Raw genomic sequence first — 27,764 nt, 5'->3', positions numbered from 1 at the left:
ATCGATAAATTCCTGTCAAATGAATCCTGAAATTTGGAGAAATTTTTTTAAAATTGTTATTTTTACTGTAATTTTTTTTTACAAAATCACAATTTGTGTTATTTGTTTACAGAAAGGTGAATGTAAATTCATCCACAGTTTACATAAAAAAATACTGACATATAATTGTGTACACTTGGTATATTGACAACATGGCAACATTTTGATGATGGCAACATGTCTTGTTCATGAACAATGACACACAGACTTGCCATTTTGATGGAACTGACATGTTCACTAATGTAAAAATTTACTTTTTTATTTCCTTTATTTAACCAGGTAAAACTTTCTGAGATTAAAAATCTCTTTTTCAGAAGTGACCTGGCCAAGATGAAATACACAGTATTGAAGTAAAAAAATAAAATAAAATAAAATAAAATAAAAAATAATAGAAAATAGACACATCAGACAAGGTATATGCACATCCTTAGTACAGATTAAAAACATTTACAATTCATTTCTTCCTTTAACAGCTCAGTAACAAGAGATTTAAAAATATTCGTTGACACTAGGGTAGGTAATTTGATGATATTCTGTAAAAAGTTCCAATCGCTAGGTGCTGCATACCAAAAAGCTTGTTTGCCAAATTTTGTTCGTATTGACGGTACTAAAAGAGTGTACCATTCTTGTACACTGTTGCTTTTGAGAGATGAACTCAGACTTTTCACCCCTAGTTTTATAGTACTGTACCCTGCATTTCACAAACTTGTCCTTTGTTTCTGTGATACTTTAAAACAGTACAGTCAGTACTGTTAACAAAAGGAAAGCACAATGTTCAGGGCCATACAATTTGTTCATTGTACAGTATACAGTCTAAAATGCACTGTAGTTCTGTATACAACAGTGAACTGGCTTATATTGGTTGTGTCACATCATTTGAAACAGGTTAAATCCATTTTGAGTGGTTGTGTTTAATCAATGACATGTGTGATGACATTTGTATTTGATTGTTGCTGCTTGTGTTTAGCAATATGCATGACGTGTGCATTTGAGTGCAGATTGTGTTTTGAGAATGAGTATGTGTTTGGAGTTTTGCTAAAAAGTCTAAGTGAAATCTGCAAATTGTGTTTTATGATGTGAAATGGTTTAAGGTATTGACAACAGACTGCACAATTAGATAAATGAGTTCAGGCAACTGAGAACTTTGTTCAGCCAATGGGTTTTAGTGTTTTAGCAATTGAGAAAAACTGTAATAACAAGCAACACATTAGATTGTGCAGGAATCATGTTTGTGACCGACCTTATAAGAGACATAATAATATAATATAGCGCCAGAAATAAAAGTAATCACTACATTAACTACAGTAACAGATTCGGTATCTAGAAAAAAATGATTTAGGTCTGTTACAGACGTCTATAAAACAAAGTAATCACACAAACTTACAGAACATTGTGTTCCCAGCTAACAATTTTACGTTATAAAAACATTATTTTTTAAAAACGTTATTAGAACATTAATATAACAACAGACTAAACCTTTCTAAAACGTTTTGAATAACGTTCTTATAACCAAGCAATAACGTTAATACCACGCCTAAAAAACTGGATACTTTCAACGTTCTAAGAATGTTAAAAAATAAAAGTTTTCCAAACTTTCGTAAGACGTTATGGGAATGTTCTAATAACATAAAATTGTTGGCTGGGTTGGTATCGGATTGGATTGTACTCCCTTCTACAATATTCGAGCTGGCCATTTTTGCCAATATCGGACTAAAATCGGCTCACCCCAATTTAAATCCCCAGAATGCTAACTATTTTTATGCTTACATTTTTAGACTGTTCCACTATGCAATGGTAATGTTGTAATGCTAACATTTTCAATGTTAATGTTTTTAGAACGTTCTGCTAACAATACAATTATAACGTTTTCAATGCTACCATTGTAAGAAAGTTACATTGCATACACAATGGTAAAGTTTTCAATGCTACAGTTTTAAAAACGTTACATTACATACACAATAGTAACGTTTTCAATACTAGGGTATGAAGAACGTTCTGCTAACTATGCAATTATAATGTTTTTAATGTTACTGTTTTAAGAATGTTACATTACATACATAATGGTAACGTTTTCAATGCTACAGTTTTAAAAACTTTACATTACATACACAACAGTAACATTTTCAATGCTAGGTTATGAAGAACGTTCTGCTAACTATGCAATTAAAACGTTTTCAATGCTACCGTTTTAAGGACGTTACATTACATACACAATGGTAAAGTTTTCAATGCTACAGTTTTAAGAACAGTACATTAAATACACAATAGTATCATTTTCAATACTAGGGTATGAAGAACGTTCTGCTAACTATGCAATTATAATGTTTGCAATGCTATCGTTTGAGGAATGTTACATTACATACACAATGATAACGTTTTCAATGCTAGGGTGTGTAGAACGTTCTGCTAACAATGCAATTATAACGTTTTCAATGCTACAGTTTAAAGAACGTTACATTACATACACAACAGTAACGTTTTCAATGCTAGGGTGTGTAGAACTTTCTGCTAACAATGCAATTATAACGTTTTTAATGTTACTGTTTTAAGAATGTTACATTACATACATAATTGTAACGTTTTCAATGCTAGGGTGTGTAGAACATTCTGCTAACAAAGCAATTATAACGTTTGCAATGCTACAGTTTAAAGAACGTTACATTACATACACAACAGTAACGTTTTCAATGCTAGGGTGTGTAGAACTTTCTGCTAACAATGCAATTATAACGTTTTTAATGTTACTGTTTTAAGAACGTTACATTACATACACAATGGTAACGTTTTCAATGCTACAGTTTTAAAAACTTTACATTACATACAACCCCAAATCAGAAAAAGTTGGGACACTGTAGAAAATGTGAGTAAAAAGTAATGGAATAATTTACAAATCTCATAAACTTATATTTTATTCACAGTAGAATATAGATAACATATCAAATGTTGAAAGTAAGACATTTTGAAATGTCATGCCAAATCATTTTGGATTTCATGAGAGCTATACATTCCAAAAAACGTTGGGACCGGTAGCAATAAGAGGCCAGAAAATGTAAATGTACACATAAGGAACAGCCTAAGGACTAATTTGCAACTTATTAGGTCAATTGGCAACATGATTGGGTATAAAAAGACCCTCTGAGTGGCAGTGTTTCTCAGAAGTCAAGATGGGCAGAGAATCACCAATTCCCCCAATGCTGTGGCGAAAAATAGTTTTCTGAGTTCCTCAAGGTATCATGAGCAGAGGTGGAAAAAGTAATAAAATATTGTACTCAAGTAAAAGTAAAGTTACTTTTATAATATTTTACTTAAGTAAAAGTAAAGTTACTGGTCTAAAAATCTACTCAAGTAAAAGTAAAAAGTAAGTCATTTTATCTTTACTCAGAGTAAAAGTTACTTTTTTTAAAGCGGGGAGAGGTGGAGGATTCTAGTATAGTTCAAAAATGAGAAGGGAATATAAATCTCAAACTAGTTGTTTTTAATTGTAGGAACATCTTTACAATTAAAGTGCAATAACAAAAAGTTAATAAAATAAAAAGCTTTTTTAAACTAAGAAACATTTATGGAATTGTTTAATGATTTTTACATGTGAATTACGCACTTTTGAAGGTGGTCAGCAGCTGGTAAATACAATCACTATAGTAAGGTTGTAATTGATGTATTGCTGGTAACATACATTATTCTATTAAACCAGGGGTGGGCATCGAGGGCCACAGTCCTGCAGAGTTTAGCTTCAACCTTAATCGAACAAACCTGAATGTCATTTACAAACAGTCCTGAAGACTTCAATTAGATGTTTCAGCTGTGTTTGATTAGGGTTGGAGCTAAACTCTGCAGAGCTGTGGCCCTCAGGACCAGGAGTTGCCCACCCCTGTATTAAACTATAGTTTAAATGAACTTATAATGAGATGAGTGGCATGGCTATATACTTTTGACACGTTTATTGTCTTCAAGCTTTCCTGACCTGGGTACCTGATGTCAGACCTTTATTCTTCTTTCACTCTCTCTCTCAATTTAAAGAACTTTAAATAACTAGTGCATCAGTAAAGGAGGAACAGAGAGGAAGGCTGCTGTCTGGTAAACACATGCATTGTGTTAGTAGGCTAAAATCAGTATGCAATCAGTATCTCTCTCTCTCTCTCTCTCTCTCTCTCTCGCTCTCTCTCTCTCTCTCTCTCTCTCTCTCTGTTGCGCATGTGCGGGTAAGAATATAGGAAGTGAAGTGCTTAATTATTTGTTTGGCACGGCGTCGGGAGGACTGCTGGTGGAGTTGGAATGGCATCGCGGCCTGGCGAGGACGCACCTGTGCCACCGTCACTATCGCTTCGGCACGGCGTCAGGTGTGAGGTTGAATCGAGTGTGGCAGTGGAGGAAGTTTTAGTATCAATTGGGGAACAAGTTGGATATGAGAACATTTCTTCAGCGTCAAGAATGAACAAAGCTGTGGTAGTGTTCTTAAAGGAGGAGAATTTGGTTAATCGCCTGGTAAGCAGCGGGTTTTCGGTAAGTGGACTTTTTGTTGCTATTTCACCGTTAGCTAACCCAACCTGGAGGGTAATAATTTCAAATGTTCCTCCGTTCATCCCTGATGATGAAATTGAGCGTGCATTGTTATGGTACGGAAAGTTTGCTAGTACGTTAAAAACGATCCCACTAGGGTGTAAAAATACGGCTTTAAAACACGTAATGTCGTTTAGGAGACAGGTGACAATGTTTCTGAAACAACCTGATTTGGATGTGTCTTTCAGAGTTTCATATGAAGGGGAGACATACATGGTTTATGCTAGCACAGGCAGTTTAAAGTGCTTTGAATGTGGAGATGTTGGACATAAAAAGTGTAAATGTCCACATAAGGCGGGTGGTAGCGGTGTTAATACATCGAATCCTGCTGTTGATTCAGAGAACAAAGAATCTCATGCAGAGCAAACGACTCCTAGTGCGATTCGTACTGTGATTCCTAATGTTGATTCAAAGGCCAGAAACAAATCCAATAGAGAGCAAACGACTCCTAATGTAATAAAGGAAAGTGATGGAAGTGAGGTTGCATCATGTAGTAGCGTAGGGCATGGAAAACAGACTTTGGACAAGATTACAGAAATAAGAGAAAGTCTTGAATCACATTGTAAGGAAAGTGAGGATGTTCCGACGAATGAAGTGGTTAATATGGAGATGAACAATATGTTGGTTTGTTCTGAGATGGCTAGAGAGGAAGATCTAAGGGAGGATGATACTCTTTCGGAAAACTCTCTGAGATTGGGTCTCAAAATATGGAGGAGATGTACTCGTTGGATGAGATTAATGATTTTTTGGATACAACCTTTGGTAAAGTGGTAGAGGTGAAAGATTTTTTCCCAGATGTAGAAAAATTTGTTTATTCAATTAAAGTACTGCAGCGTACAGTGAGTTATGATGCATTGAGCAAACAAAAGAGATTCAGATTAAAGAAATTTGTTACGAAGGTGAGGAAAAATAAAGGGCCGCCTCTAATTAATAAGTAATGGCTAAAACGCACTGGGTGACTATTATGTGTTGTCTTTTTTCCTTCTGTCTTTGTCCACTTTATATTTCAACTGTTTTATGGAGAACTTAAAGTGCCCATCTTATGACTGCTTTTCCACAAGTTATATAGGTGTATGAGTTCCATAAAGCATGTTTCAAAAGTTGTTTGCTCGAAATAGCTTGTAGGAAAAGATTGTTACCCATCTCTAGTAGCCTCTTTTTCAGGGCAGTTTAGATTGTGCCGTTTTGAGCTAGTCTTACATATTTATGAGCTACTGCTCCTTTGATCACGCCCCACTACTAACATCATGTTATCGTGCGCATGCTCAGTGGTATCGTGAGCAGTACAGACCATACTGTGTTATTATTTTATATATTATTATTATTAACGGTTTATGTTGCCAACAGACAAATCATGCAGAAAAGTATCACTAATAAGTACACTACAGGAGAAGAAACTCATGACACACAATGATTCCAGAGTAAATTGTGATGTTACGTTAGCAGTCACAACAATAAACTCGTTTTCCCTGGACAATGCTAACATATTCCCATTATAAAACATTTTCAAACGCATTATTTTCGCAAATTACAGAAATTAAGACCCGGCGGGGATGTATACTGCTTGTGGACCGCGTGCTAATTGCTAGAAGCTAGCGGGAGGTCCGGACCGTGTAACTTATATATCTATGCGGACCGTAAAGTTATTAGAGGCTCGCCTCGTCAGAAAAGCCGGGGCGTATGGTCTCGGTTAGTTTGGCAAAAAGCTTTTAGCTCTAGCATCATAAATGTAGTATTTTGTGACAGAAGATGACAACATGCAAAATACAACGTGACTTCTTACCTTTTTTTGTTGATATACAAAGATCGCGAATCAAATCCAGTCTGTTTCAGATGTGTGAATGATCCATGAAAGTCCAATAAAATACATCCAATTACCATTTTTGTCCACAAATGCTTATAATCCGTGAAATATAGATACATAGTCTGTTGTTTACATCAGATTTCGCATGAAGGTCTTATCGCCTACAATCTGAGGACTGTTTGCGTCGTAACACACTGTATATAAGATTACTCCGGGTTCCAATAACCACGCGTTAAAACTTTGTTTTTAAAAGTAGGTGGGAGTATAATCCATAATATCCAAATAGCGCTGTTATTTCCGTGAGAGATGATAACAGCACAGAGGGTCTCATTCAAGTGACTGCTCTATGCTCTAGCTACCTGGTGGGTGGAGACCTGCGAGTGGGGTGGTGGGCGGGAAAATTTAAACTGAATGTGACGAAACTTTTTGTTACGTCACAACGGAGCTGAGTTTTAACTCGCGCAATCTGAGACTCAAGGCAGAGGACATTCAGAAACCTGTATCTCACTCAAAACAGCATGGATGGATTTTTTTCCAAGTTTGTATGCGTGTGGGAGCATCAGAGACACGAAATAACACCCCAAAACCCAGAAAAAGTGAGTTTTTCATAATACGGGCACTTTAAAAGTGGGCTCTTTAAATATAAATGGAGGAAGAGATAGGGGCAAATTGGCAGTAATATCTGAGTTTTTAAATATAAATCGGGTCAATGTTGTATTTTTGCAAGAGACTCATAGCAATGATGATAACGAAATTGAGTGGAATAGATGGTGGGAAGGAAATTTGGTATTAAGTCATGGGACAAATAATAGTGCGGGAGTAGCTATATTATTTAAAAAAGGGTTGAATGTCAATATTTTATATACTGAAGAAATTGAAAAAGGAAGGGTACTTTTATTAAAAATACAGTATGGGGGACATGTTTTTGTTCTGGTTAATGTGTACGCTCCAAATAATGGGATGGAAAGAGTAAGAGTTTTTAATCAATTAGATAAAGCGCTTAAAAATTTTGATGATGATACCTGGTTAGTGGGTGTACGTGATTTCATCAAGTATGATGTGATCCTGGATCAACACCATTGTTGGTCCTGGATCAACATTTTCATTAACCAATCAGATTGCAGGATTAGGATTAGTTTGTATGTTAGATTTAGGTTTAGGATTGAGTTAGGGGCTTTTAAGAAATACTCCTCAAACTATTATTTCACACTAATTTGAGGGTTTAAAAATGGTTAGGGTTTGAGTTAAGGGTATGTTGGGGTATCTTTTATTAAAACGTTAATCCAGGATCAACAAAAAATGTTGATCCAGGAGGGGACTGAAACTGTACTATTATTTTTTAATTGATAGGAATGGTGAAGAGTCACACAGTTACTCTAGTAAATTACTGTCTAACATAATGGGGAAATATGATTTGGTAGATGTTTGGAGAAGAATGAATATTGGAGTAAGACCGTATACATGGATGAAAGTAGTAGAAAATCTGGTTAGTGGGGCTAGACTGGATAGGTTCTATCTAAGTACGATGGTGGAAAATAGGGTAATGAGTGCATCAATATTGCCGAATGGTTTTTCTGATCATCATTTGATCATTTTTGATTTTAATTTTAAGCAAATTTCAAATCCTAGGTATTATTGGCATTTTAATGAAAAAATGCTAAAAGATATACATTTTTTTTGATAGTTTTAAGCTGTTTTGAGAGAAATGGAAAGAAAGAAAAAGTGATTTTGAAAGCCTTAGTCAATGGTGGGATGTGGGCAAAGTGCAAATTAAAGAGTTTTGTCAAAATGTTTCTGCTTGCAATTCTATAAATGTGAAAAAAAACATACAAAGTTTGCAAAAAGACATTGAGTGTGTGGAAGAGGATTTGATAAATAACAAAAGAGTACAGGACAATAGTACAATTTTAAATAAGAAAAGGAAAGAACTGGGGACTTTGTTACAAGAACAAGTGAAAGGGGCACTTGTGAGATCAAGGATTTGTTCAATTAAAGACATGGACGCTCCAACTTCATATTTTTTTAACTTGGAAAAAAAGACTGTTCAGTATAAACAGATGCATCATCTTCGTTGCCCAAATGGAAATATAACAACAAATCCGACTGAAATGAGGAAGTTGGCGGTGGATTTTTATTCTATGTTGTATAGTGCTGAGGAATGTGATCATGATAGTGCAAAAGACTTGCTTAAAGATTTACCACAGTTGGAAAAAGAAAATAAAAAAGATTTGGATGGTATAATTACATATGGAGAATTAACAAAAGCGGTGCAGCAGTTGTCTAGGGGGCGCTCTCCAGGAATTGATGGTTTAACGGCTGAGTTTTATAAACATTTTTGGGGAATATTAGGGGAGGATTTTTATGAAGTTGTATTAGAATGTTTAAAAAATAAACTTCTTCCTGTTAGTTGTAGAAGGGCTGTAATTTCACTGTTACCAAAAAAGGAGATTTAGGATATTTAAAGAATTGTAGGCCAGTATCTTTATTATGTTTAGATTATAAAATACTTTCAAAATCTATTGCAAATAGGCTCAAAAATGTTTTAAACATGTTGATTCATAAAGATCAAACATATTGTATACTGAAGCGATCAATAATGGACAATTTGTTTTTTTTAAGAGATGTGATTGATTGTGGCTGTGTAAATGATTTAAAGGGACACAAGGCAGCATTTTTATGTTAATAAATCATCTTCGTAAGTCGGTATATGGTTAAATGACTCATTACATGACGAATGAAGATTCTCTCGCCCGCCCCTACCGTCTGTAGGAAGAATACCCCACTTGCAAGTTCGCTGTATCCGACCCGGTGTCCTTCAGTCTCGTATAGTCTTAGATATAGAACGCATTTACTCCCAGACACTAGGGGGAGCTAGTAGAGAAATAATACTCAGACTTGCCTTGTGTGCCTTTAAATGTAGGTGTCCTGTCAATAGATCAAGAAAAAGCCTTCGATAGGGTGGACCATGATCAATGTTCCCTCTAATTTTTTTCAGCACTGAGCAAATTCTTTTTTTTCTGAGCGCACATTTTTAGTACTGTGAGCAATTCGCAACCACGCGACCTGCCGAAAATGACCACAAGCTTGCGTTAACCATAGGAGATTCAAAGAGATGACAGTGTAGCGTGTAACGGGGTTTAGTGTATACACACGTATAATGTTCAATGTGGGCCTGTGTATCAGAAGAGAAAGGCACGGCTACTGGAGAGAGGAGAGCAGTATGACAGGTAAGTAAAAGATCAACACAGAGTCTTGGTTTCTGATTATTTGTAGATTTATATTGAAAATATTAATTTAAGAAAGTGTTTCTCTTTTCTGTATCTTGCTTAAGGAATATAAATCTCAAATACAAGAAACAATATGCAATAAATCCCAATACTCCTCTCTTTGAAATTTACCAGGTACCTGGGTTTAGCAGATTGAACCGTTCAACTCAAGCTGAAAATCAGTTCTCATATACTACAGAGCAAATATATAAATAAATAAATAAAATACTTGTAAAAGTGTAACACTGTTTCATTTTGTTTGTAATCCAAATTAATGATTCACTTAAATGACTCAGTTGGGTTGACTTCATGAATCAATTGACTCGGTTCAAAGGACCGTTCCTTTAAATAGTTTAAATAGTTCAGTTCAAAGTAAGTGTCCTTTGAAGAAAATCCAAGAAAATACGGAAAATGAAGTTTCAGCGAATTCACGTCCTAGTAGTTGTCCGAAACAAAAAGGAAAAATATCCTCCTACCAGTTCTGATGATTTCAAAGCACAGTTCTGGTTGTCTCGCCTTTTTGTATACACCTTCAGTATATACTTAATTGTCTCGCGTGTCCAAGATGGAGCAGAAGAACTTTACAGATGTTCGCAATTCTCACAAAAAAAACCCAGCCTTGTAAAAACACAAGGCAGAACAGTAATTAATATTCAATTCAACAGATTTATCAATAAGCATCATGTAAACATTTCAAATAACAACCTAACTCAGGGTTTCAACACTTATTGAACATATGTGACCCGTCACGGAAACCAGGGACTCAAGTCGGCAGCACAAGTTTCGAGAAAATGAGAAACAAAGTTTTTTTTTCGAAATTTGTGATTTTCGTTTTATTGCAGAATCTGTTAGTTGAGATCACGAAGAAGCCTCTCCATGTTTGAGATAGCAGTTTTTGTATATTTAAAAGCGTACATTTTGCGGTTAAAATAGGCTTGTTTTTCCGGAGATTCTAGCGTGCAGCGGGGGGCGTCATTGTCTGTGTGTATATTTACATACTGTATAAGCTTGTGTTTTCGCCTCCGCCCCCAAAGGGAACAGCATGACTACTAAATAAGGATAGTTCGCCCAAAAATGAAAATAATGTAAGTAATGACTCCCTTATGTCGTTCTAAACTCGGAAGACCTCCGTTCATCTTCGGAACACAGTTTAAGATGTTTTATCGTTAGATTTAGTCCGAGAGCTTTCCCCTTCATTGAAAATCTATGTATGGTTTCCATGTCCAGAAAGTTAATAAAAACATCATCAAAGTAGTCCATGTGACATCAGTGGGTCAGTAAGATTGTGTTGATGCATCGAAAATACAGTTTGGTCCAAAAATAGCAGAATTACGACTTTATTCAGCATTGTCTTCTCTTCCGGCTCGAGCGTGAAGTCACGTGACTGTAGTGACGCGCTGCCCTGTTCCTCAGATATGTTTGCTAAGTTTTTTTTTTTTCAAACTTATAGCCTGCGTCTCCCCAGACTGTAAAGCTCGGGCGCACAAAACAAAAGAAAAATAAAAGAAGCTGGGGCGGAACAAATAACAGTCAGCCGCATCGTACGTCAGCCGCGTCACTGACTTTATGCGGCGCCGCAGTGGGATGACGTCAAAGTACCGCGAGAGCTCTTCAAGAAATCTTACGGAGTAGTTTAATTTCGACTCGCTCTCGCGGTACTTTGACGTCATCTGTATGTCAGTTCTTGCAGCGCAGCATGAGTCCAAACACACAGAAGTTACACAGATATCGTTGTATTCTTCATATAATTGGCTACATGTTTTGTCTATCAATATTTTCCATGAAGTCATTGGCTGATGGAGGAACGAGCGAGCCATTGGTAACCTCTCTAAAGGATGTCACGTTTTCGACGGCGCTGTTTGGATGATCTATTATACTACTTCCCTATTTTAAATACAAACTTTGAAGGCGGGTTCATGTGTTTAACGGAGCGTAAGCTCATATACCCTTACATGTTACGATTTAAATAGTCTTCAGATTATATATTATATTGTATTACCAGACATTCATGCGAAATCTGATGTAAACAATCTATATTTCACGGATTATACGCATTTGTGGACAAATATGGTCATTGGATAATCTGAAACAGACTGGATTCGACTTGTGATCCCCACAAAGGTAAAATAGTCATGTTTATTTTTGCGGGTTGTCATTTGGTCATAAAATACTACATATGATGCTAGAACATGTCAAAAAGGGTTTTACAGGGGGCATGGCTTAGCTAAATGAGATGTAAATGAGCCCTATTGTCTCCCTCAGCTGAAAAGAAGAGTCCCTTTCGTCTCGATTTTCTCGGTTTGAGTATTTCTGAGTTCCTATATTCAAATGGCCACAACTTCTCCAAATCTTATCAGATTTCCATGTGTTACACATCGTTGGAAAGCTTAGAAACTGCACTTTCAGAATCTGTGAATAACTCAAAATGCCCAGATCCGACTTGTGTCCCTACTTTCCGTGACTGGTCACATATGTTATTTTTTAATCACATTTACGTTACTTGACTGTTAACTTTCAAATGTAAATAGCTTCAGCTACTTCGTTATATACCAACGGCCAATGTAAACAAACTAATAAAACTCATAGTTTGTTGCCAAATTTGCAACACTTATGCCATAATGTCAAGTTAATATTTAGAATATAACTCACCAAAGCATACATTTTAACTTCTTATTTAAAAGAAGAAGTTCATTCGAAGTGTTTTGATGCTCTGTGATTCTAAATCTGCCTCCGTTCTAATTCTCTATTTTGCTCTCTCCTCACTCTAGCGACAGCTTTTCCAAGTTATCACATCACTTCAGGAATCCAATAATTTGTTTTAAATCACTGTTTTGAATCACTTTTTCCTCTTAATAAATATTTTAGTTTCTTGAGATCGCCCCATGCAGCTGCTCATCTGACTCGCTCATCTGACTCGCTCTCACTTTGTGCTCGTGCTGGAAGCGGCACGTGTGTGAACTGAATGCGCAGCTACCATTGGCTCATAAAAGTGTCTGTCACCGTAGCAAGATCAGCGATTGGTTGAAAGTTTCTTCTCCTTCTAGAACACTCGCCTTCACTCTCTCTTAATTCTTTTACAACAGCAAATGCATCAATGTTTATGTGCGGTCTGAAAAATGTGCGCGGTCTGACAAATCTATTGCGCGGCCGCGCGCAGCTTAAAGGGAACATTGACCATGATTATCTTTTCATTGTGTTAAAAAGTTTTGGAATCGGGGATCAATTTATTTCGTATGTTAAATTGTTATATTCTGATGTATCAGTGCTAATCAAGGTTGGTGGAGGAATAAGTGCCCCAGTAACAGTAACAAGAGGTATTAGACAGGGTTGTCCTCTTTCTGGACAATTATACAGTCTTGTAATTGAACCATTGTTGTGTAAGTTAAGGAGAAATTTGGGTGGTGTTTTAATTACTGGTTTGAAGGAAACTTTTAAAGTGTATATGTCCGCTTATGTGGATGATGTAACTGTTTTTATTTCAGGACAAAATGATATTATAGCCTTGGAAACAAGCATTAGGCAATATGAGATGGCTTCTTCAGCTAGAGTTAAAGGGGCGGTGAATTTGTCGATTTTATTGTTTTATACTGTTGCCTGATGTCTACTTCTGATGTCCGCGTGGTTTTTACATTCAAAAACATCAAAAACAATAAGTAATAGGCTATTTTGTAACATGGATTAGTGGCTGTCTGGAGAAATGGTTCGTTTGAAGGGGCGGGCCGCATTGAAGACCTGGACGTAAACACCCACTGCTATGATTGGACGGCTTCATTCCCCGTCATTACATGTGGGGAAATGTTTTAAAAACATTAATGTGATAAAAATAGCAGCCGAACACAAATATGTTTGAGCCACAAAAGATTCTGGGTGCTAAATATGATACACATAAATGACAATACGTATATTAAAGTAGAAACAAAACTCGACGTGACTAAATTACCGTATACAACACAGTAAGCGCGCATCAGAATCTAAACTGCGGCTAATAAATCCTTATCAATAACTTTGTATAATTCGATTGTGCTTGTGAGGTTACTTTTACATTCACGTAATGTTAAATACCACAGTTATATGATAAAAAATAAGCTTTGTTGAGTGTTTGACCTTTCAAACGTAACTCGCCTAAATTACCGTATACAACACAGTAAACGGGCATCAGAATCTAAACTGCGGCTGATAAATCCTTCTTTATAAATAACACTGAATATTTCTACCGTTGAATTACAGTCGTGTTGTTAAGTGGTGTATCTTTATTAATCGTTTAATGTTTTTAGTACATTAAAACAGTCAAACATACGTGTTTGGACACGGATGTTACAACAGACATATCAAGCGATCTCTTCTAACAAAGCAATAGTGAAACGCAGTAACTTAAATAAAGTAAAATGTCTTACTGTGTATAATGCTGTGTCATTGTTGTCAGATCCAATATAAGTGGTGCTTTTAATCACAGTCTCTCTGCAAATCCAGCATCGACTTCTTTGCAAATAAATCCGTGTAACCAAAGTTAACAAACACTCCCCACACGAGCTGGAACTTCTTAAAAAGCAAACTTTTTCCAGGCATTTAATGTTATGTTCCAAGCCTCCGAATTAAAGTATTTAGCTTCTGTGTTGTTCCCACGCGGTTCTTCCACAACCGAAAATGCGTTTCCAGTCTATCATAACAGATCACCGCGTCAAAATAAAAGTCTCTCAGAAAAAAAATGTATTTAAAAGTCATTTTGGTTACATTTGTCAATCTTTAAAGACATATTTACTTGTTGAGACACACGTGTGTCACGCGAAGCTGTGGGCGGGACTTCAAAAGTGGTCCTTGTATTTGGCTATGGGGCGGTGCTTCAATTCTACTTTGACGTCATAGATTTCCGAATTCCACACTGGCTTGTTTTACTGGCTTGGTGCCAAAAACAGTTATATTTCAGTAGCACGGACGTTTTCAGTTCTGAAACTTGCAGGATGTTCATTTAAGTATGATGACCTCTTATATAACAAATTATCAAGTTAAAATTGAGTATTTGATTCACCGCTCCTTTAACTGGGAGAAAAGTGAGGGGTCTTTAATGGGCCGGTGGAGAGATACCGGACCTCCGAAACTTCCAGGAGGATTGATTTGGGGGAGGGAGGGTATAAAAGTGTTAGGGGTGTTTTTAGGAAAAGAAAGTTTTAAAATGAAGAATTGGGAGGGAGTGCTGGAGAAGGTTGTAGCTCGATTGTCTAAATGGAAATGGCTATTACCACAATTTTCCTACAGAGGGAGAGTTCTAGTGGTAAACAATCTGGCAGCTTCCACGTTGTGGTATAAAGTTATTGTTCTGGAACTACTTAAAGTACTATAAAGTTATTGTTCTACTTTCCACCTCTGGGCATGAGTGCGTGTGGCATGGGCAGCTTAGACATCTGGAAAGGCACCATCAATGCTGAAAGGTTTATCCAAGTTCTAGATGCATATGATCCCATTCAGCCTGCAGTCCAGGGCTGCGTTTCCCGATAACGTTGTCTCTTAGCGCGCTACGAAGACTCTTAAGTTAAACCTTAACTACAGTTATACCTTTTCTAGGCGTGTTTCCCGAACTGTACCTTAGCGGGTTTCTTAAGGTATACTTTCTTACGTACGACGTTACCAGGTGCTGTCCATGGCGATGGTGCTGAATAGGTTGATATCGATTGCTCGACAATCAATTGTTCACTTTATGTAATAGGTACTTCGCTGCGTTATGAGAGAGCGGTGTTATTTATTAAAGAAACATTTCAGAAATAGTTCAAGTTACATTTATTAGGAATATCTGGTAAAAATATTTCAAATTGCAAACAACTAAATATAAACCTTGTATATTCCGCGTTTATTGTTCTTGGACACTGGATGCGCATACCGCGCGGTTACAATGCGGATAATGCTTAATGGACGCATTTCTGGAGCCTGTCTGTCTACCTTCAAAAATATAACATATAAAATATATATTATAAAATATATAAATATATATTGCTTTAGATTTTAGCTTTTTATTTTGAATGTTTATAAAGAACATGGCATGCAGTTGCCTCAAAGTTATCTTTGATGCAAAGTCGAATTAATATTAATAATCATAATTAGGAAAATCAACAATTATGATTTTGTGATGAATGTGCTCCCGTGGCATGCGATTTTTACCTGATTTATTTATTTGCAGCTAAAATACTAGCCGGTAGACTAAAGATTTAACAGATATGAAATGCACAAATGAAATAATGAGATTCGCGGTATAGCTGCCATAATTTCACCAACTCATCACCCAAAATATATTTTTTAAATAGTTTCTTAAGCTTGTAGCATTTCATAGTTCGAAGCTGATTTTCCTTTGGGAAACATAATAAAAAATCTAACAACCATCAATGTAATGATGTCTAATTATGTGAATGTTTTATTCTTTAAATATAAAAAATATTTGCCCAATTGAACACGGAGTGTGCAACTTTTTTTATTTTTTACAAATATTTAGTTATATAGACTGCAATGTAAGCTTTTATCACAGTCATGGCCCCTAGCGGAGTCAAGTGGGATAAGGTAAAGTTAAGACATTTACATTTAGTCATTTAGCAGACGCTTTTGTCCAAAATAAGAGTGCTCCAGACCAACCTTCCGAAAGAAAGACTTACAGAAGGTTTACGTAACTATGAACGTTTCGGGTAACACGTATTAGCGATAAGGTACAGCTTAAGGTACAACTTAAGAACGACGTAGAGCTTAGAAGGTTTCGGGGAAAGCAGCCCAGATCTGTCACACACAGAAAACATTAATCGCATCATAAAGAGGAAGATGCAACAAAGAAGACCTAAGACAGTTGAGCAACTAGAAGTCTGTATTAGACAAGAATGGGACAACATTCCTATTCCTAAACATTGGTCCTCCTCCAGCTGTTCCTTATATGTACATTTAAATTTTCTGGCCTCTTATTGCTACCTGTCCCAACTTTTTTTGGAATGTGTACCTCTCATGAAATCCAAAATCAGCCAATATTTGGCATGACATTTCAAAATGTATCACTTTCAACATTTAATTTGTTATCTATATTCTATTGTGAATAAAATATAAGTTTATGAAATTTGTAAATTATTCAATTCCTTTTTTTACTCACAATTTCTACAGTGTCCCAACTTTTTCTGATTTGGGGTTGTACACAACAGTAACGTTTTCAATGCTAGGGTATGAAGAACGTTCTGCTAACTATGCAATTAAAACATTTTCAATGCTACCGTTTTAAGAACGTTACATTACATACACAATGGTAACGTTTTTAATGTCACTGTTTTAAGAACATTACATTACATACACAATAGTAACGTTTTCAATGCTAGGGATTGAAGAACCTTCTGCTAACTATGCAATTATAATGTTTTTAATTTTACTGTTTTAAGAATGTTACATTACATACACAATGGTAACGTTTTCAATGCTACAGTTTTAAAAACTTTACATTACATACACAACAGTAACGTTTTCAATGCTAGGTGTAGTGGCCATTTGTCAACAAACAAAGAAAAGTTAAACTTAAATCAAACCTTCAAATGACAACTTCTAGCACCCTGGGCAGGTGATGTACGCAGGTAAGAAATAAGTCAAATTCAAACTGGATTCAGACTTGTGGCTGGTTTATTTGTTCCCACTGAGCAGACAATACAGCATCTCTCACGCTGGTAAAAACCATATGCCCGTCACCCAGGAGCAATAGGACACCTCCTACTTCCTACCTATATTCACCTTTACCTGTGCCCACTACTGCCCTCAGGTGTATAAATCAAATATTGTAATTATTAAACTGACCAAAATAAAGACTAAACATATAAATAAAAGACAATTAACTAAACAAACAACAAAAATAATAATGTCAAAATATATATTACTAATTTGAGCAAATCATAATAGTACAAATTAATTAGAAAATTATAATAATTACCACTACTTGAACTAATGTGGCTCCAACACTCCGGCCCCTAATTGGATATTATCACAATTACTGAACTCTTTAAACGAAGCTACACACTATCTATTCTAACTATATCTGGTACAGATGTCTTTCCGCACCTGCAAAGAAAAGAAAAAAGAAAGAGAATAATAGAGGTAGACAAAGAGAAAGAGAGAGAGTGTCAATTCATGTGATTATGATGCCGCCTCCAGCAGCAGGCATAGCTTCGTCCTCTCCAAGATGCTGGTCTTCGTTTGGAGGCGGACAGAGCGCACAACCCCATTCACATCTGATTTGACATCCAAAACTTTCCCCATCATCCAAGATCCTCTTGAAGCTGTAGCATCTGCCACAAGAACAACATCTCCAGATGTAAGATTTCTTCTTAGTGTTGTCCATTTTTGTCTCCGTTGCATCAATGGCAGGTACTCAGAAATCCATCTCTTCCAGAAGAGTTCCACCATGTACTGTATCTGCTTCCATCTTTTTCTGACATACAGATCATTTCTCTCAAATAATCCTGGTGGCATAATTGGTTTACCTTTCAACAACAGAATGTGATTCGGCGTCAAAGCTTCCAGGTTATTTGAATCATCTGAGGTCCTTGTAATAGGCCTATCATTCAATATTGCTTCAACTTCGCAAAAAAGAGTTTGGAGTGCTTCATCGTCCAAGGTCTGATGTTTAAGGACTGAGGTAAGAACACTCTTCACTGAGCGAATCAAGCGCTCCCAGACACCACCCTGATGGGAAGCTGATGGAGTGTTAAATCTCCATTCTATGCCATCCTGAAGAAAGCATTTTGAATTTTACCATGATTCAGAGCAGTCAGATTTTCCTTGAGCTCACGGCTGGCTCCAACAAAGTTAGTTCCATTGTCAGACCTGAGAGTTGAAACTGGACCTCGTCTGCAGATGAACCTTCTCACTGAATTGATACAGGAGTCTGTATCCAATATGTATGCTTCTTTCAAGTGTACAGCACGACTGGTCATGCAGGTGAAGAGCACTCCATATATTTTGAGAAGACTTCTGCCTCTTTTAACTTCAATGGGCCCAAAATAATCAATGCCAGCATGAGTGAAAGGGGCTTCAGTAGGCAACACTCTTTCAGCAGGTAAGTCCGCCATTTTTGTTCAAGGAGTCTTCCTCTGTTGCGTCTGCAAACAACACAATCTGATATGACCTTTCTGGCAGCAGAGTTTGCATTTATAATCCAATACTTCCTCATTAAACTGGACAACATATAATTTCTTCCAGCATGACCTATCTGCTGATGAATGTGGCGCAGAATTAGAGTTGATACATGCAGATCCTTTGACAGAATAACAAGACGCTTGGATTCCATTGGCAGTGAGGCTTTGCTTAACCGACCACCCACTCTGAGAATCTCACCATCCATCACTGGGTCCAATCTGTACAGTGGACTGTCCTTGGATATAGATTTTATGCCACTCTGTAGCAAGGTAATTTCATCCTCAAACCGTTGATGTTGTACATACCGGATGATTGACAGCTCTGCCCTGGTCATATCTTCAAGTGTCAGACTCTGTCCTTTGAACATAGCCTTAAAGCTCTGCATTTGGCTTTCCACCTGTTGATGACAGTCTGTAATGTCCATACTGAGGGTAGCAGTGGCAAAAAGCTCCTTTCTCTTATGTCCCAATAACACAAGAGTATCCTTGATCTTAAGAAGCCAAGCTACAGCTAAATGCAATCTCTTCCAAGATGAAAAGTAATGAATTAGGTGGCTCATAGCATTGTCTGTGTCTTTAACAACAGCATTTACTGTCAAATACCTTTTGATCTCAGGGTCAGCACCAGGAATCACCTGTAGATCTACAGCTAATTTAGGCCACCCATCCCTGGACTTATAAAGGAAATCGGGTCCCATCATCCATCTCCTTCCATTCAGGAGGTCTTCTGCCCTCATTCCTCTTGATGCTTCGTCTGCTGGGTTTTCCTTTGTCCCCACATATCTCCATTGATCAACATCAGTTGCCTCTCTGATGACTGCAATTCTGTTGGCCACAAAGGTATAGAATCGTTGACTTTCATTTGATATATATTTAAGGACTGTTGTGCTGTCTAAAGGAACTGCATGTATCAACTCTAATTCTGCGCCACATTCATCAGCAAATAGGTCATGCTGGAAGAAATTATATGTTGTCCAGTTTAATGAGGAAGTATTGGATTATAAATGCAAACTCTGCTGCCAGAAAGGTCATATCAGATTGTGTTGTTTGCAGACGCAACAGAGGACGACTCCTTGAACAAAAAATGGCGGACTTACCTGCTGAAAGAGTGTTGCCTCCTGAAGCCCCTTTCGCTCATGTTGGCATTGATTATTTTGGGCCTATTGAAGTTAAAAGAGGCAGAAGTCTTTTCAAAAGATATGTAGTGCTCTTCACCTGCATGACCAGTCGTGCTGTACACTTGGAAGAAGCATACACATTGGATACAGACTCCTGTATCAATTCAGTGAGAAGGTTCATCTGCAGACGAGGTCCAGTTTCAACTCTCAGGTCTGACAATGGAACTAACTTTGTTAGAGCTAGCCGTGAGCTCAAGGAAAATCTGACTGCTCTGAATCATGGTAAAATTCAAAAGGCTTTCTTCAGGATGGCATAGAATGGAGATTTAACACTCCATCAGCTTCCCATCAGGGTGGTGTCTGGGAGCGCATGATTCGCTCAGTGAAGAGTGTTCTTACCTCAGTCCTTAAAAAGCAGACCTTTGACGATGAAGCACTCCAAACTCTTTTTTGCGAAGTTGAAGCAATATTGAATGATAGGCCTATTACAAGGACCTCAGATGATTCAAATGACCTGGAAGCTTTGACGCCGAATCACATTCTGTTGTTGAAAGGTAAACCAATTATGCCACCAGGATTATTTGAGAGAAATGATCTGTATGTCAGAAAAAGATGGAAGCAGATACAGTACATGGCGGAACTCTTCTGGAAGAGATGGATTTCTGAGTACCTGCCATTGATGCAACGGAGACAAAAATGGACAACACTAAGAAGAAATCTTACATCTGGAGATGTTGTTCTTGTGGCAGATGCTATAGCTTCAAAAGGATCTTGGATGATGTGGAAAGTTTTGGATGTCAAATCAGATATGAATGGGGTTGTGCGCTCTGTCCGCCTCCATACGAAAACCAGCATCTTGGAGAGGCCCGTGACGAAGCTATGCCTGCTGCTGGAGGCGGCAGCATAATCACATGAATTGACACTCTCTCTTTCTCTTTGTCTACCTCTATTATTCTCTTTCTTTTTTCTTTTCTTTGCAGGTGCGGAAAGACATCTGTACCTGATATAGTTAGAATAGATAGTGTGTAGCTCTGTTTAAAGAGTTCAGTAATTGTCATAATATCCAATTAGGGGCCGGAGTTTTGGAGCCACATTAGTTTATATTCAAGTAGTGGTAATTATTATAATTTTCTAATTAATTTGTACTATTATGATTTGCTCAAATTAGTAATATATATTTTGACATTATTATTTTTGTTGTTTGTTTAGTTAATTGTCTTTTATTTATAAGTTTAGTCTTTATTTTGGTCAGTTTAATAATTACAATATTTGATTTATACACCTGAGGGCAGTAGTGGGCACAGGTAAAGGTGAATATAGGTAGGAAGTAGGTGTCCTATTCCACCTGGGTGACCGGCATATGGTTTTTTACCTGATGTAGTGGCCGTTTGTCAACAAACAAAGAAAAATTAAACTTAAATCAAACCTTCAAACGACAACTTCTAGCACCCTGGGCAGGTGATGTACGCAGGTAAGAAATAAATCAAATTCAACTAAACAAACAACAAAAATAATAATGTCAAAATATATATTACTAATTTGAGCAAATCATAATAGTACAAATTAATTAGAAATTTATAATAATTACCACTACTTGAATATAAACTAATGTGGCTCCAACACTAGGGTATGAAGAACGTTCTGCTAACTATGCAATTAAAATTTTTTCAATGCTACAGTTTCAAGAATGTTACATTACATACACAATGGTAACGTTTTTAATGTTACTGTTTTAAGAATGTTACATTATATACCCAATAGTAACATTTTGAAGGCTAGGGTGTGTAGAACATTCTGCTAACAAAGCAATTATAACGTTTTTAATGTTACCGTTTTAAGAATGTTACATTACATAGACAATAGTAATGTTTTCAATGCTAGGGTGTGTAGAACGTTCTGCTAACAATGCAATTATAACTTTTTTAATGTTACCGTTTTAAGAACATTACATTACATACACAATTATAACGTGTTCTATGTTACCGTTTTAAGAACGTTACATTACATACACAACAGTAACGTTTTCAATACTAAGGTGTGTATAACGTTCCACTAACAATACAAAAATAACGTTTCTAATGCTTACGTTTTAAGGACGTTTATTAATTGCAGATAATGTTAGGGAAACGTTCTACTAATGTTATTTCAAGAACGTTTTTGGGTAACTTTAGGAGAACCTTTAGAGATAGTTAGCCAAAGTTATGGGAACCTTCCCTGTTAGCTGGGTTGCTGTTTATTTCCTATCTAATATGTTAAGTTTGACATTAACAGCACTTATTTTATATATATATGACTTGTGTATATATATATATATTTATAATAGGTAAAAGTATACATGTAATTTCAAATTGATGGCTACTAATAGATCCTATACTTACAAGCACTCCTTTCCTTCCTTCTTGGACAACCAACCAATCACAGTCTCCAAAAGATTGTGTCACACATAGCAACGGGGTCAACCCCGCCTCCTCACTAAGATCAAAGTTTTTGTCTTTTCCTTACTCAGAGTTACTCTCAGATCAGTCCCGAATAGCTCTTAAGCTAAGACTCCTACGTAAAAGTTTTTAAGCTAAATTAAGAGTTTTCTGAGAGGACTCTTAGAATCTTTATGAATACGGGCCCAGATTTACAAACTCAACATCGTCTTTATGCCCTTGCTGCTAGTGCCTGCATCAAAATTGCTGCATTCCTTCTTCTGTGCACAGCATTTAGTTTTGCAATTATAAGCTGCACTGCTAATAAATTAATTACTTTTCCCAATGTGACTACATGCACTCATGTCTCCATTTTCCAAGGGTGCCTTGTAGGGATGTCAAATTAATAATCGTGATTAATCGCATACAAAATAAAAGTTTGTGTTTGCATATTATATGTTATTGTACTGTGTGTAATTATTATGTATATATAAATACACACACATACATGTAAACATTTAAGAAAAAATGTTTTTAAGACATATATGTATTTATATATGATATAAATTATGGGAAAATATAAATAAATATATATTTACATGTAATTGTTTCTTAAATACAGACATGATCATGTGTGTATTTATATAAACATACAAATTAAACACAGTACACAAACATATAATATGCAAAGTCAAACTTTTATTTTGTATGCTATTAATCACGATTAATCGTTTGACAGCCCTATTGCCTTGTTTTGTTTACAGTTGGTTACTAGGTTGCCAGTTCCACCGTCATTCGCTCTAACAACTTGATGGAAACACACCAATTTTTTGGCAAATTTTGAAAAGATCCACTTTACATTTGGTTGGAAACTCATCTACTGTTGCTGTTACAGAGAGTTACAACTGCAGAACACGTGTGCGAATACCGCACCATAGAGGGGTTCGCACACAGAGAATGGGTGTGTGTGGAAAACACTACTGCTAACCTTTCGTTAAGTACTTTACAGCCAAGTACTCAATATGAATGCTGCTGGCATGTACACTTGTTGCCAGAGATAATGCTTCTAAGCCAATCACATGAGCCTAAGTCGTAAATGCAACCTTGCTAAATTAGGCAGTTCTGTGGGCAAAAGGGGGTCCGTGTTTCAGCTACAGCCTTGACTTCCACGCTGCTGCTTTTTAAAATCCATTTCACTTGCCTCATTTAGAGACCATAAAAATGTAACTCTTAAACACTTCATGTTTTTACTGCTTTCGGCAATTGCACTACCCTGATGACCGCGACTCAATGTAAACAAAGCTTTTAGGCAATAAAAGCAATTGTTTATTTAAAAGGCACCAGAATACAAGAAAATGACATTACTACAGTAAAGTTTGGGACCTACACACTTTTTTGTGCTTCCAACTCCAATGCTGACAACAGAACAGATAATGTAAAAATAACATTTAGTTGTGTTAAAATAAAATAAAATGTGACAGATCAGAGAGTAGAAGTGAAACAGATTTCAGGTGCCAACACTAGACCAAATGCAAACCAGACATGATGTCACATATATGCTAATTATTTGCATAATTGCTAATTGCATTTTAGTGTATATTTATTTTATTTTATGTTTTCACTACCCCTACACAGGGAATGAAAAAATATGGATAAAACCAAGTTATTTTAAAGTCGATTTGAAAATATTTTATTATAAGTTGAAAAGGTTTTGTCCCTCCCTAAGTGTATTTTAAATCTTAATAAAGTAATACAAACAGTTTTGTCTGCGTTACACATGCTACTATTCAGCTGTACACACCAAACTTATTGACTGTAAAAGCAACAACTATGCTGCTGTGCTTCGCTTACGAATCCATTGTAATAAAAGGCATAATAATACCACAATTCCTCCTAAATGCTGTCATTACTTCAATTGCAAAGCTCCATGGATTATTAGATTAGACTCAACTATATTGTCATTGTACAAGTACAAGGACGATAAAATTTCAATATAGGACAATGATAGTGCACTTTTGTTAAGTGATATAAAACAGACCTCTTTTTAGTAGATGTCTTATTAATGCTTTACACAGTAATGTCTTGAATTAATTTAAATAATTTAAAATGTAAAACATAATTTTGTTACATTTAACTAAGTGCAGAGCTAATACATTTTTACATGGATAGGTTGCAAAAGTCCTCTGGTGGTATTATTTCTCTAAGCTGATTGAGTTCCTGGACACCATCTTCATTGTGCTGAGGAAGAAAAACAGCCAAATCAGTTTCCTGCATGTGTATCATCATGCCTCAATGTTTAACATCTGGTGGTGTGTCCTCAACTGGATACCCTGTGGACAAAGTAAGGATAAAATTACTTCAGGGTAGGTCGTGGAAAAAGAGACTGTACTGGTGTAAGGAAACATATTAGTGTTTAATAAGGTGTAAAAAAGCTCTTTTGTTTCGAAGCTAATGTTTCCTTGCTTTGTTTATGTTAATTATATTAACTGTATTGACAGTATTCACTGTTTACATCTACTTAAGTTCACATATGAAAACATATGTGAACAGGTGCCGTGATGGTTTAGAGTAAGTGATATAGAGTTGCGTCTCTGTTCACATTCAGGTTTCTTTGGGCCGATGCTGAACAGTTTCATCCACATTCTCATGTATTCCTACTATGGTCTGTCCACCATTCCATCCATGCATAAATATCTGTGGTGGAAACGCTATCTCACCCAGGCTCAGCTGGTCAGTGTGGAAACTCTTTCTAACTATACCGTGCTGTTATATATTCAGCTTTCCTTAACATTTACAGAAATACATTGTGCTATGTTAAAGGAGTGTTCCTTTGTAATATTTTGTCCTTTGTCACACAGGTTCAGTTTGTATTGACTATAACACATACAGTAAGCGCATGGGTCGTTCCATGTGGTTTTCCTCTAGGCTGTCTGAAATTTCAGACCTTCTACATGGTCACACTTGTTATCCTCTTTGTCAACTTTTACATGCAGGTGAGAATATTCATCCTTGTTCTACATATTTTACAGATGCAATTCCTTTACATAAGATATTTCTTGAGACTGTAGCTGAACTGGTAGAGCACTGCAAAAGTACAAAGTTTTAATACCATTGTGCATACTGATAAAAAAGTCCAAGTCATCTTTGTTAAAAGTATCAGTCAAATGCATACTGAAAATAAGGAGCTCATATGCAAAAGCCTCCTTCAAAAATGAGATAATGATATAACTGAATGTTTTCGGCATGTATTATACCTTCATCAAATACTTTTGCTTCAAAGCAGCAATCATGGCCTCAGGTCATTTCGAAATACCGCTTTGTTGGCAGAATCCGATAAAGTCTGATAAAAAAATGCAAATTTACAAGAAAACATGTTTTGAAAACAAGGGTTTTACACCTTTTCAGCTCTTCATATGTAAATGAGCATATTTTAGTGATTCACCCTGAGCTTGTAGTAATTGTCACTGTGTTTCCCCTCTTATCAGCTGTTAATTAATAAATGGCATTTTTCTGCAGACATACAGAAAGAAGAGGCTGGGGGGTGACCGATTGGCAAAGGTTGTAGGAGATCATAAGAACAATTATTCAAATGGCCTTTCATCTCTAAATGGAGCTAACTATAAACAGAAGGCACACTGATGATTAAATCCAGTTGTCAAACAGTAGTGTAATAGCAGCGATAATCACCTGTAATTAAAGTACGGTTTATAATTAGACAAGTACTTTTTAGCTATTTTTGTATTTTTATTATACATACATTCCTTTCAAGTCCTGACACTGTGAACTGACGTAAACGGTGTACATAGTGCATTTTATGTGAAGGCAGTCCATTATGGCACAAAACGTCACCAAGGAGCCAAATGTCTTTTAAAATAAAATCTTCTGTTAGGAAATACAGTATCTATTCTAGAAACTGGATGCAAGAGAGATGCATTTCCAGTTATTTTTCGACAGAAGACACCTTACAATAGTTCTACTTAAAAACCACTTGCTGCAGTCAAATGCATTAGAAGGAATTTAATAATGGATCATAATACTAATAAGTCTTCATTTTTAGCTAGACTTGTTTGATCATTTGACATTCACAAAGTCATGGAAACCTGGAAATATCAGGGAATTTGAAATTGTGACTTTCAGGCCTAGAAAAGAAATACAATCTTGGAAAGTAAAGAAATTTCTATATATACACATATATACATATACAGTTGTGTTAAAAAAATAGCAGTTCAACAGCAGTAACATAATAAACAACTGTTATTAGTAATATTTCTGCATTGCAAATTATTTACTTACAGATGTAGAAGTGTAATAGACAAACAATAGACCCGTTGGTTAATGAGATCCATACTACTTTTGAGAAAAGGTAAAAAAAAATTATATCAGTGTGAAGTTTAATTAGAAAATTGTGTGAAAACATTGTGTTAAAACAGATCCTTTTTGTCCTTTATTAGGAAAGATGGGAAGCAAATCCCCCATTGTTTGAGCAATGTTTGGAACGGCCCATTTTATTTTAGCAGAGTAACATTGTAATTTGGTTAAAAGTTGATTTGAGAGGGGAAAACGTATAAAGAAATGCCACAAAGTTTAGGATGCTCAGCTAAAAAGATCTCAAATGCATGGCAATAAAAACCCAAAACAGTTGTAAGCAAGCAACTACTGTTAAAACTGACTAACTGACATCAGGTGAAACAAGACAGGCAATCAATGAGTAATTGTCCAGGTGATAATAATCAGAACAGACTCAAAACATGACAGACTAACCGTGACAAAAATAGATATAAGAATAGTCAGGATGGCAAAGATTCAGCAATTCATCACTTCTAGAAAGATTAAAGATGATCTTAAATGTTACAGTCAAAAGACACCCGATTGATGCGAAGCTGTTTGCAAGAAGCCCCCATAAAACACTTGTTTAAAAAAGGCATGCGCAGAATAACATTAAATAGAAAAAAAGATCTGCACACTGTTATGTTCCCTTTATTTCAAAAAGCTACTGTAAAAAGCAGCAACGTTTCGGTCAAAGACCTTCATCAGACAAACTTACACAAAAGCATGGAAAATTGTTCATTAAGTAGAGGCTACTCACAGGTTCAAACAATTTCAATTACTGACACCTGTTAGAACAATGTTCCATGCTTGTAAGTTTGTTGCTGCTTTTTAACTTTTGGAAATAAAGGGAACATAAGAGTGTGCAGATCTTTTTTCTACTATCAACTGGCCCAAAGAAAAATGGCGTAACATTTTGAACAAATTGTTCTTTTCGGGTCTAGTGGTTATTGACAGTACCTGAGGCTCTTAATTCAATACACTGTGAAGACAGTTAAGCTTGGTGGCGCATCAATCATGGTATTGAGATTTTTATCTCAATACCACACATTATTTATATATATATATATATAAAAAAAATAATGCTTACCTCCAAATTATTT

At 36.1% G+C, this 27,764-nt stretch overlaps 1 protein-coding gene across 2 annotated transcripts in view; it reads left to right on the top strand.

The window, feature by feature from the left end:
- Positions 1 to 27,728, top strand: part of elovl2 (ELOVL fatty acid elongase 2) — a 42,602-nt gene extending 14,874 nt beyond the window's left edge. For both annotated transcript variants that reach the window (XM_065287997.1, XM_065287998.2), the window contains exons 5-8: positions 24,505 to 24,676; positions 24,941 to 25,065; positions 25,194 to 25,328; positions 25,852 to 27,728. In XM_065287997.1, the coding sequence (XP_065144069.1) occupies positions 24,505 to 24,676; positions 24,941 to 25,065; positions 25,194 to 25,328; positions 25,852 to 25,974 (555 nt within the window). In that variant the 3' untranslated portion in view covers positions 25,975 to 27,728. The remainder of the gene's footprint in view (positions 1 to 24,504; positions 24,677 to 24,940; positions 25,066 to 25,193; positions 25,329 to 25,851) is intronic.
- Positions 27,729 to 27,764: the final 36 nt, after the last annotated feature.

Source organism: Paramisgurnus dabryanus, chromosome 22 (genome assembly GCF_030506205.2).
Source record: "Paramisgurnus dabryanus chromosome 22, PD_genome_1.1, whole genome shotgun sequence".
NCBI lineage: Eukaryota > Metazoa > Chordata > Actinopteri > Cypriniformes > Cobitidae > Paramisgurnus > Paramisgurnus dabryanus.
This window is presented reverse-complemented; position numbering and strand designations above follow the sequence as displayed.